The 12,557-nt window shown below is 38.1% G+C and overlaps 1 protein-coding gene across 1 annotated transcript in view; it reads left to right on the top strand.

The window, feature by feature from the left end:
- The window catches only part of ABCA13 (ATP binding cassette subfamily A member 13), a 470,652-nt gene that overhangs the window by 81,660 nt on the left and 376,435 nt on the right, over positions 1 to 12,557 (top strand). Inside the window, 1 exon segment of the mRNA XM_020289932.2 lies at positions 11,595 to 11,709. Coding sequence (XP_020145521.2) covers positions 11,595 to 11,709 — 115 coding nt within the window.

The raw sequence follows: 12,557 nt of genomic DNA, 5'->3' as shown, positions 1-12,557 counted from the left end.
ATTTTACACACATAAGTAAGTCTATTTCAGTGGAAACTCAGTGAAGTATAATGAGCGTAAATTTTATGCAATTTTGCTTTTAAAATAGGTACTAAAGAGGTTAAATTACTTGCCTCAAATTAGAAGTTTTTCTGAAAAAGAAGCCCAACAGCTTTACTGAAATATAATTAACATATAATAAATCGCACATATTTAAAGCATACAATTTGATGTACTGACCTGTGTACATATTCATGATATTAAGATAGTGAACACCTCTGTCACTCTGCTAAACTTTCTCCTATCCTTTGCAATCCTTCCCCAAATATCAATTCCAGCTTCCTGTCCTGTCCTCAGGCAACCACTGCTCTGCTTTCTGTCACTGTATTTGAGTTTTAATTTTCCAAAATTTTTATAAATGCAGTATACACTTTCTGTGTCTGACATGTTTTACTTAGCACAATTAATCAGCATTAATTACTTTGAGATTCATTCTTGTTGTAGTGTGTTCATTCCTTTTTATTGCTGGGTGCTATTCCATTGTATGGATGTATCACAGTTTTTCTATCCATTCACATGATTCACAATTGCACTGTTTACTGTTTGGGGCTGTCACAAACAAAGCTGCTATAAACATTCATGTACGAGTCTTGTTGGGAAGTATGCTTTATCTTCTTTAGGAATAACATGATTTGATTATCTGAGAAGTGTATGTTTAACATTTTAGGAAACTGACAAACTATTTTTCAAAGTCATTGTACCATTTTATACTCCCAACAGCAGTGTATGAGAGTTCTAATGTCTCCACATCCTCTCTGACCCTGAGTGGGTCAGTCTTTTAATATGAGCCATTCCCATAGGTATGTGGCATTATCTCAATATGGATTGAATTTGCATTTATGTGTGATGATTTGAAGCATCTATCTTTTCATGTGCTTATATGCCATCTGTATTTTTATTCATGAATTGTATATTCAAATCTTTTCCCTCCTTTTTAAATTGGGTTGTTTGTTTCTATATTATTTAATTTGAAATTCTCTTGCTTATTCAGGCTACAAGCTCTTTATCAGACATAGGCTTTGCAAATATTTCCTCCCAGCCTCTGGATTGTCTGTTCATTCTTCTCAACAACATCATGCAGGAGCAGAGTTTTAATTTTTTATGAAGTCCTAGGTAACATTTTATGTTAATGGATCATGTTTTTGGAATTACCGCTAAGAAATCTTTGCTAACTCTTGAGGTCACCAAGATTTAGCCTATGCTCTTTTCTAGAAGTTTAATAGCATTAGTGTTTGGTTTTTTTTTTTTTTTTTTTCTGTTTGTTTGTTTGAGACAGAGTCTCAGTATGTTGCCCCCAGCTAGAGGGCAGTGGCCTCACAGCAACCTCAAACTCCTGGGCTTAAGCGATCCTCCTGCCTTGGCCTCCCCAAGTAGTTGGGACTACAGGCAGCCACCACACCTGGCTTAATTTTTTCTATTTTCAGTAAAGATGGGGTCTCACTCTTGCTCAGGCTGGTCCCGAACTCCTGACCTCAAGTAATCCTCCCACCTCGGCCTCCCAGAGTGCTAGGATTACAGGCGTGAGCCACATAGTGCCTAGACTAGGTTTTAAGTTTAATTCTATGATTTATTTTTACTTATTTTTTGTATATGGTGTAGGCATATATAGAAGTTTATTATTATTTTTGCACATGGAGATCCAATTGCTCCAGCAAAATTGATTGTAAAGTTTCTCCTTTCTCCATTGGATTATCTTTGTTTTTTTGTCACAAAATAGTTGTACAAATATGTGGATCTTTTTCTAGACTCTCTATTCTAGTGATATTTTTTGTTTATCTTTATATAAATATTGACACCTTAATTATCACAGCTTTACACTAAGCCTTAAAGTCAAATAGTTTTAGTTCTCTAACTTTATTCCTTTTTTAAAAAATTCACCAGCTATTCTGCGTCATATGCCTTTCCATATGGATTTTAGAATCTGCTTGTAGTTTCTCAAAATTCTGCTTGATTTTTAACCAGATCTGAATTGAATCAATAAATCGATTTAAGGAGAATTGACTTTTTGAACTATTTTGAGTCTTTTGACTCATGGCATATCTCCCCATTTACTAGGTCTTCTTTATTTCTTCTTAGCAACTTCTTGTCATTCTCATTGTAAAAGTCTCACATCTTGTGTCAGGTTTATCCCTAAGAATTTAATACTTTTAATACTATTACAAATTGCTTATTTTTTAAAAATTTCAATCTTCAGTGGTTTGTTGCTCATATATGGACATACATTTAATTTTTTTTTGTTTGTTTTTTAAGACAGTGTCACTCTGTAGCCAAGGCTAGAGTATAGTGGCACTATCATAGGTCACTGCAGCCTCAAACTCCTGGGCCCAGGCAATCCTCCCACCCTGACCTCCCAAAGTACTAGGATTACAGGCATAAGCCACTGTGCCCAGTCAAGTTTTATAAATTGATCTTGTATCCTGCAAACTTTCTGATTCACGTTTTAGTTATCTTTTTCATAGACTTCATCAAATTGTCAATAAATCATGTCATCTGTGAATTCAGATGGTTTAACTATCTTTTGTTTTAATCATTCTTATTACACTGTCTATACCTTCCAGCACAATATTGAATAGAAAAGGTGAAAGAGAACATCCTTATCTTTCTCTTGATCCTGGGTGAGGAGCATGTAGTCTTTTACCATTGAGTGTAATGTCAGCTGTAGGTTTTTCATAGATACCTTTGTTAGGTTCAGGGAATTTTCTTTTATTCTTAGTTTGCCAAGAGTTTTTTTTATTATCAGGAATGGATGTAACAGTTTGCCAAATGCCTTTCTGCATCCATTGAGATGATTATACGGTTTTTCTTTTAAATTTATTCATATAGTAAATTGCATATATTCATTTTAAATGTTAAATTAACCATGCATAACTGGGATACATTCCACTTGATTAAGGTATATTAGGTTTTTATATATTATTGGATTTAATTTACTAAAATTTTATTTAACATTTTGAACCAATTCTTACAAGAAATATTGTCTTTAGTTTTCTTTTCTTACATTGTCTTTATCTCGTTTTTTTATTCAGATTTATTTCTTCTTAAGTGAACTTTGGTAGTTTCTGTCTTGCAAAGAACTTGTTTCTTTTATCTGAATTGTCCAATTTAGTGTCATAAAGGTTTTTTAAATATAATGCTCCATCATTTATCTCTTAATTTCTATAGACTCTGTGGTAATAGCACCTCTCTCATACTTCATATTGATAATTTGCATCTTTCTTTCTTGATTTCTCTCCTTAGAGGTTTATCAACACAACTGATCTTCTCAAAGAACTGGCCTTTGGTTTCATTAATTCTACTCTAATGTTTTTCTTTTTCTACTTCCTGGATTTCCATTCTGATTTTTATTATTTTCTTTATTCTACTTAGTTTGAATTTGACTGACTCTTCATTTCTAGTTTCTTTACATGGAAACTGAGGTCAGCCATTTGAGACCATTTTTATTCTAACATGGGTGTTTAGTGGAATGAACTTCTTTGCCCTAAGTTCTTCTTTAAAGTAGCATTCCACAAACACTGGCATGTTATGCTTTCATTTTTATTCAGTTCAAAGTACTTTCTAATTTACCTTTTGATTTCTTTTCTCATCCATGAGTTATTTAGAAGTATGCTATTTAGTTTTCACATATTTGGGATTTTTCATATATATTTGTTATTGATTTCTAATTTAATTCTACTAGTCAGTGGACATTCTTTGTATGACTTTTTTTTTTATTTCGGCATATTATGGGGGTACAAATTTTAAGGTTTCAAAAAATGCCCTTTCCTCCCCTTCCCCCACAAGTCTGAGTTTCCAGCGTGACCATCCCTCAGATGGTGCACATCTCACTCATTATGTATGTATATGCCCACTACCCTCCCTCTCCCACCTGCCCAATACCCAATTACTGTAGTGCCTATGTGTCCATTTAGGTGCTGCTCAGTTAATACCAGTTTGCTGGTGAGTATAACTGGTGTTTGTTTTTCCATTCTTGGGATACTTCACTTAGTAGTATGGGTTCCAGCTCTAACCAGGAAAATATAAGATGTGCTATATCACCATTGTTTCTTAGAGCTGAATAGTACTCCATGGTATACATATACCACATTTTATTAATCCATTCTTGGATTGATGGGCACTTGGGCTGTTTCCACAGCCTTGTGATTGTGAATTGTGCTGCTATAAACATTCGGGTACAGGTGTCTTTTTTGTAGAGTGTCATTGGATCTTTTGGGTAGATGCCCAGCAATGGGATTACTGGATCAAATGGTAGATTCACTTGTATTGCTTTAAGGTATCTCCATATTGCTTTCCACAGAGGTTGAACTAGTTTGCAGTCCCACCAGCAGTGTAGGAGTGTTCCTCTCTCTCCGCAACCACGCCAGCATTTATTGTTTGGAGATTTTTTGATAAAGGCCATTCTCACTGGAGTTAAGTGATATCTCATTGTGGTTTTGATTTGCATTTCCCTGATGAATAGAGATGTTGAGCATTTTTTCATATGTTTGTTGGCAATTCTTCTGTCTTCTTTAGAAAAGTTTCTGTTCAAGTCCTTTGCCCACATTTTAATAGGGTTATTTGATTTTTTCTTGCTGGTTTTCATGAGTTCTATGTATATTCTAGTTATCAGTCCCTTATCGGATGCGTAGGATGCAAACATTTTCTCCCATTCTGTAGGCTGTCTGTTTACTTTCATGACTATTTCTTTGGCTGTGCAGAAGCTTTGTAGTTTGATCATGTCCCATTTATTTATTTTTGTTGCCGCTGTGATTGCCTTTGGGGACTTCTTCATAAACTCTTTGCCTAGGCCGATGTCTAGGAGAGTGTTTCCAACATTTTCCTCTAGAATTCTAATAGTTTCATACCTTAAGTTTAAGTCTGTTATTCAGCGTGAGTTGATTTTTGTGAGAAGTGAAAGATGTGGGTCCTGTTTTAGCCTCCTACAGGTGGCTATCCAGTTTTCCCAGCACCATTTATTGAAAAGGGATTCTTTTCCCCAGCGTATGTTTTTGTCTGCTTTGTCAAAGATTAGATGGCTATATGAGGATGGTTTTATATCAGGATTCTCAGATCTGTTGCACTGGTCAATATTCCTATTTTTGTGCCAATACCAGATTGATTTAATTACTGCAGCTTTGTAGTATAGTTTGATATCTGGCATATTAATACCTCCCATTTTGTTTTTGTTGCCTAGAATTGCTTTTGATATTCGGGGTCTTCTTTGGTTCTATACAGAGCATAACATTATTTTTTCTATATCTGTGAAGAATGCTGATGGGATTTTAATAGGTATTACATTGAAGCTCTAGATCAGTTTGGGTAGTATAGACATTTTAATGATATTGAGTCTGCCGATCTACGAGCATGGTATGGATTTCCATCTGTTTACATCCTCTGCTATTTCCTTCCTCAGTGTTTCATAGTTCTCCCTGTAGAGGTCTTTTACCTCCTTGGTTAAGTATATTCCTAGGTACTTTAATTTCTTTGTTGCTATTGTGAAGGAAATTGAGTCTTTGATTTGGTTCTCAATTTGGATTGTTGGCATACATGAATGCCTCTGATTTCTGTGTATTGATTTTGTATCCTGAGACTTTACTAAATTCATTTATCAGTTCCAGGTGTTTCTTAGTTGAATCTTTGGGGTTTTCTAAATATAATATCATATTATCAGCAAACAGTGAAAGTTTGATCTCTTCTGCCCCTATTTGGATCTCTTTAATTCCACTTTCCTGTCTGCTTGCTGTAGCCAGGACTTCCAGCACTATGTTGAATAGAAGTGGAGATAGTGGGCAGCCTTGTCTGGTTCCAGTTCTAAGTGGGAATGCTTTCAATTTTTCCCCATTCAGTATGATGTTGGCTATGGGTCTGTCATATATGGCTTGTATCATTTTTAGATATGTTCCTTCTATGCCTATTTTATTAAGTGTTCGTATCATGAAGGGGTGTTGAATGTTGTCAAAAGCTTCTTCTGCATCTATTGAAAGAATCATGTGGTGTTTGTTTTTGCTTCTGTTTATGTGGTGAATTGCATTTATAGATTTAGGTATGTTGAACCATTCCTGCATCCCTAGGATGAAGTCTCTTGGTTGTGATGGATTATTTTTTTGATAAGCGTCTGGATTGGGTTAGCTAGGATTTTGTTGAAAATTTTTGCATCTATATTCATTAGGGATATTGGTCTGTAGTTTTCTTTTTTTGTTGCATCCTTTCCTGGTTTGGTATCAGAGTAATATTCGCTTCATAAAAGGTGTCAGGGAGGTTTCCATTCTTCTCGATGTTGTGGAATAGTTTCTGCAAGATAGGTACTAGTTCTTCTTTGTAAATGTGCTAAAATTTGGGTGTGAAACCATCTGGACTGGGACTCTTGTTTTTAGGGAGATTTTTCATTGCTGTTTCTATTTCAGCTGTTGAGATTGGTCTGTTCAGGGAATCTATTTCTTCCTGGTTGAGCCTAGGGAGGCTGTGTGTTTCTAGAAATTTGTCCATTTCCTCCACATTTTCCAGTTTGTGTGCATAAAGATTTTTGTAGTATTCATAAATTATATCTTCTGTCTCTTTGGGATCAGTTGTGATATCTCCTTTTTTGTTCCTGATGGAGCTTATTAGAGATTTCTCTTTTCTGCTTTTTGTTAGCCGAGCCAATGGCACGTCAATTTTATTTTTTCAAAGAACCAACTTTTTTTTTATGAATCTCCTGAATAGCTTCCCTGTTTTCAATTTCATTTAGTTCTGATTTGATCTTTTTTATTTCATTTCTTCTGCTGGATTTGGGGTTGGTATGTTCTTTTTCCAGCTCTTTTACTCGTTTCATTAGATTGTCTATTTGTGATCTTTTTGACTTTTGGTTATAGGCATTTATGGAGATAAACTTTCCTCTCAGAACTGCTTTAGCTGTGTCCCAGAAGATTTGATAACTTGTCTCTCCATTGTCATTTTGTTCATAGATTTTTTTATTTCCATCTTGATTTCTTCATTTATGAAGTAATCATTTAGTAGGAGGTTGTTTAATTTCCACGTTTTTGTGTAGAAGTGTGAGTTTCTGTTAGGGTTGATTTCTACTTTTATTCTACTGGGATATGAGAAGATACATGGTATGATTTCTATTTTTTTAAATTTCTTGAGGTGTACTTTGTGTCCTAGGATATAGTCAATCTTACAGAATGTCTTGTGAGCTGATGAGAAGTACATGTATTCAGTGGATTTTGGGTAGAATGTCCTATAAATGTCAGTCAGACCCAATTGTTCTAGAGTTTTGTTTAAGTCAATTATTTCTTTATTAATTTTCTGTTTGGAGGATCTGTCTTGTGCCATCAATGGGGTGTTGAAATCTCCAGTGATTACGGAGTTGCTATTAATCCATTTGCTTAGATCCAGTAAGGTTTGCTTTATGAATCTGGGTGCACCTAAGTTGGGTGCATATGTATTTAAAATTGTTATGTCTTCTAGTTGAATTGTGACCTTCACCATTATATAATTTCCCTCTTTGTCTTTCACTACTTTTGTTGGTTTAAAAACTAAATCGTCTGAAATTAGAACTACCACGCCAGCCTTTTTTTGTCTTCCACTTGCCTGGAATACTGATCTCTACCATTTTACTTTTAGTCTATATCCATCCTTGCAGGTTAGATGTGTTTCCTGAAGACAGCATATACTTGGCCTGTATTTTCTTATCATTCAGCCAGCCTATGTCTCTTGAGTGGAGAGTTTAAGCCATTCACATTTATTGAGAGAACTGATAGGTAAGGTTGATTACTGTTCATTCTGTTGGGTTGGATGTTGTTGCTTTGATTTCTCTCTTGAGCCTTTGTAATATCTGGCCTTTAATCTTTGGGTTTTGGTTGTTTCTATATTTGTGAGTTTTTATTATGGTGTTCCGTGTGTAACACTGTTTTGAGTGCTTCTTGTAGGGCTGGTCTTGTCTTGGTGAATTCTCTGAGACTTTGCTTATCTGAGAATGTCTTAATTTCTCCTTCATATATGAAGCTTAGTTTTGCAGGATACACGATTCTAGGCTGGGCGTTATTTTATTTTAAAAGATTGAGAGTGGGTCCCCATTCCCTCCTTGCTTGTATTGTTTCAGTTGAGAAATCTGGAGTTATTCGGATCGGTTTTCCTTTGTATGTAACTTCTTTCCTGTGCCTAACAGCTTGTAGGAGGGTCTATTTTGTTGATATTTTGGTCAGTCTGATGACTACATGGCGTGGTGTTTTCCTGTTTGCATTGTATCTCCCAGGAGTCCTTTTGGCCTCTTGTATTTCTAATTCTAGGTTACTGGTTAGACGTGGGAAGTTTTCCTCAATTATTTCTTCCAAAACTTATCTAACCCATGGGTTTTTTCTTCCTCCTTCTCTGGAATCCAGTGGACCTGCAGGTTATTTTTCTTCATATAGTCCCACAATTCTTGTAAGCTTTGCTCATGTCTCTTATTTTTCTGCTCTAACTCTTTGAATAATTTATTTGATTTGAATGAGTTGTCTTCCAGCTCTGAGATTCTTTCTTCTGTTTGGTCCACCCTATTTTTGAGGCTTTCCACTGTGTTTTGAATTTTCCTGAATAAATTCTTCATATCGAGGATATCTGATTGATTCTTCTTCAAGATGTCGATCTCCTTAATGAATCTTTCTTCCAATTCTTGTATCTTCTTTGTAGTTTCTTTGTGTTTGTTATCCATTTTTTTTTGCATTTCATTGAGCTTTTTTACAATCCAATTTTGGAATTCTTCTTCTGTCATTTTAGTGTTTTGGGTTTGTTCAGACTCCATTTCTTGAGAGCTGGTGTATCTCCTAGGGGGAGTATTTTCGGCTTGATTTTTTGAATTGCGTTGGGCCCTCCCCATCTGGGTCAATTGCTAGAGCTCAGTCGTCTACTTTTTGTAGTTTCTTGATCAACCACTGGGGGAGCTCTTCCACCACACTTGGAAGGTTCCCCTGACAGGGGTAGCTTTTGGGGAAAGTGGGTTTTCTTGTTTCGCCCCGCCTCCAGGGGTGGAGCCTACCACTTGGGCAAGAGAGATGCGGGCTGAGGGGAGGCAGTGTCTCCCCAGTCTACCCTGCACGCCCTGAACCCCAGTGGCTGTAACTCCCTTCGGGCTGCTAGACTTCTCAGTAGTTCGTTGATGGAGCCAGGCCTGACAAGCCGATGGCAGATTGTGTAGGGGCAGGATTTGCCAGGAGATACTCTAGGTTGGGCGGGGGCGGGGGCTTGCCCGCTGACAGCTGGGCTGTGGACCCCCTCAATGGCAACCACCAGCCCACTCGTAGGGTACCAGTACTGGGGGTGACTGATTAGGGTGCAGCCGGTGCCGGGTTGGGGGCCTGGGTCAATAGGACACCCTGTAGGTTCCTCCAGGCTGCCTGCCTGCCCACCTGTTCAGTCGGAGCCCAGGCTTTACTGGCCCGCCCTGTGCGGTTTTATTCGCCTGGGGCAGTTCCAGCTTAGAGCCCCGCCTAGTCTCCCTGGTTACCAGAGGCGACACCTCTAACCACCCCCCAGTCCGCACAGACCAGCGTCTTGGAGCCGTCCTAGCACGGGGCTCAGGGGGGACCACGCGGCCGCCTCTCACCATCAACCCACCCTCCAGCACCCTCTTCTCCTGCTGCCATTTCGCACCAGTGTCAGACAGGCCCCTGGCCGGGCGGGTGTGGGGGTCGATGGGGAAGCAAGGAGTTCTCCTGTGGGTCTGATCCCGCTCCACCCCCTGGCCCGGCGGGTGTGGGGGTCGATGGGGAAGCAAGGAGTTCTCCTGTGGGTCTGATCCGCTCCACCCCCTGGCCCGCGGCCCGCGCCCTCCCACGCTCCCTGTTGTTTGCTGTGCACTCTCCAGAGAACCCGATCTTACTTCCGGGTCACCTGGTTTATCCTTTCATGAGAGTCCCACGCTGCTCCTCTGCGGAGTCTCCACGCTGCCCTCGTAGTGGGGAGAGCCACTCGCCCGTAGGAGACCAAGATCTGTGTCTCCTTCTCTGGAGCAGGAGCCCGGAGAGTTACCTCTACTCCACCATTTTTTCTCCCTCGAAATATTTCTTACCTATAAAATTCCTTTCTTGGTCACCTCTTTCCGTCTCTGTCGGGACTCGGCGGGTCTGTCGTGCCTCTCTGCCAGGCGTGCCACTCAAAAGCTCTTTGTATGACTTTATTGAAATTTGTTTTATGGGCTAGAATCTGATCTATTTTGGTCAATGTTCCATCACTGGGGAAGAATATGTATTACTTTAATGTTGGGTAGATATTTTATAAACATCAATGACATCAAGTTGATTGATAGTATTGTACAAATCTATATCCTTGCTGATATTTTGTCATAGGTATAGTGAAATCTCTGATTATAGTTGTGGATTTGTCTATTTCTCCTTTATTTCGATTAGTTTTTGTTTCATATGTTTCAAAGCTCTGTTATAATGTGCATAAACATTTTGAATTCCTTTATCTTATTGATTAATTTATATGTTTATCATTATGAAATGATAATATCTAATATAAATAATAATAAACTAAAATCTACTTTGATAGCTTGCTTTTGGTTAGTGTTTGGTGGTATGCCTTTTACTTTTCACTTATTTATGTCATTATATTTCTTACATGCAACATACAGTTGCATCTTATTTCATCTGAAATGACAAATTTTGGTTTTTAATTGGAGTGTGCAAGGTATACAGTATAAACTAAATAACATAAACTACTTCACGTGTTTAGTGTTCCTCTCTGCTGGATCCTTCATCTCTGTTGGTTTTGATCAATTATTTTCTCCTGATTAGGGTCATATTTTCCTGTTTCTTTGTATGCCTGATAATTTTTGATCAGCTCCCAAACAGTACACATTTTAATTTTGTTTTGTGCTGGTTGTTTTGTATTACTATAAAGACTCTTGAAACAAATCATTTGAAACAGTTTGATTCTTCAGGGCCTTACTTTTAAGATTTGTGAGGCAGAAGTGGTGAAGTGCTCAGTCCGGTTATAAATATTCCCCGCTCCTGGAGCAAGACCCCTTTTGTTCACTGTTCTCTAATGACAAATGAATTATGAACTGCTCCAGTCGGACTAATGGAAAGAGCATGTTCCTGGTCCTGTGTGATCACTAGAAACCATTACCTTTAATTCTTCTGGGTGGTTCTTTCCCTGGTCTCAGGTAGTTTCCTCACATGCATGTGTTGGGTGTTTCCTGTCTGCAGAGTGGAGAGAAGCTCGCTGCCCATGTTCTTGCTTTGAGCAGCCCTTGCTGGCGCTCTGTGCTGGGTTCTCTGCTGTCTCTCACGCTTAAGCTTCCCCTCCTCCACTCAGCACGTCCACTGGGCCGTAGCTCAGCTTTTCCTTCCTGTGCCAGAGCCTGGCCTCTCTCTAGGCGGCAAGCTGGGATCGGCGTGGGTCTCACCTTTCCCGTCTCTCATGGATCAGCGTCCCCACTACTCAAGGGCCAGTGCTACTTCATCTTGCTGGAAACAGCAGTCAAATTAGGAGGATTTCTAAAACTCCTCTTTAAATATTCAACCATATCAGCTCAACTACTGTAGCATTTTTTGCTTTACTAGATTTGTCTTTTATATCCAATTTGAAATCAATATATGAAATGCCTTTATATTTAGCTTTCTCTGTGGAATCTCCTTGTTATGAAGAAAACATGGATTGGACAACCATCAGTGATAATTATGCTGCATTTTTAAATAACTTACTCAAGTCTCCAGTAGCTTCCATATCCAGGTAAGTTATCAGAATTCAACTTCTGGGGGTCTTGATTTAACTATTATCTGAAGACATTCAAAGCCTAGCTATAGGATATGAATTCTTTAAAATTTATGAGCTTGATTTATATATTGACACAGTGTTTCATATTAGGTGCTCAATAAATATTTGTTTACTAGAATGTACGACTCAAGTTTCAAGTTGTTTAATAGAATGTACGACTCAATGGATTTTTGAAAGGAAGTACAGATTATGGTAATAAGATTCCCCTGAAATAGTAACATGATTTATAATAGATGCTCCGAAAATAAAGCTTTTCTTTGAAAAGTGGCCTTATCTAATTGCTTAGTGTTTAGACATGGAATCAATAATTTAGATTCTGGTAGTTTTAGAGACTTTGGGGGAGATAAGTGATTTTTAGAACTAAATCTGCCAGCTTATTTTCTGCTATGCTATTTTAACACATGTATCGAAATGGAGGTTTTTGTGTGTGGTTATGGATAATGGGTGCAGTTTAAAGGCAAACTTTAATGTTTGTGGGTTGTACTGCGACATGATGGGGAAAAAGCTTTTCATTAGAGCAGTAGCTCTCAAACTCAGGAATGGATCAAACTTATCTATAAAATTTGCTAAAAATACAGATGCCTTCATCTTGCTCCAGACACATGAAATCTTGCCCCAGTTTCTATATATTTAACAATTTCTGTAGGTGGTTCTTATGCAGACCAAAGTTTGAGGGCCATTCTATATCTATCTAGACCTGAGATTTGTCAATGTAGGGGAAATTTGTAAGCCTACTTATTAGTGGGCACAGAAGAAAGGACAATGGTTTGCACCCTCTGGAGAACCAGTTCCTTGCTCATGTC

Source organism: Microcebus murinus, chromosome 9 (assembly GCF_040939455.1).
Source record: "Microcebus murinus isolate Inina chromosome 9, M.murinus_Inina_mat1.0, whole genome shotgun sequence".
NCBI classification, from domain to species: domain Eukaryota; kingdom Metazoa; phylum Chordata; class Mammalia; order Primates; family Cheirogaleidae; genus Microcebus; species Microcebus murinus.
Note: the sequence above shows the minus strand (reverse complement) of the source record. Positions and strands in the feature narration are given on the sequence as shown.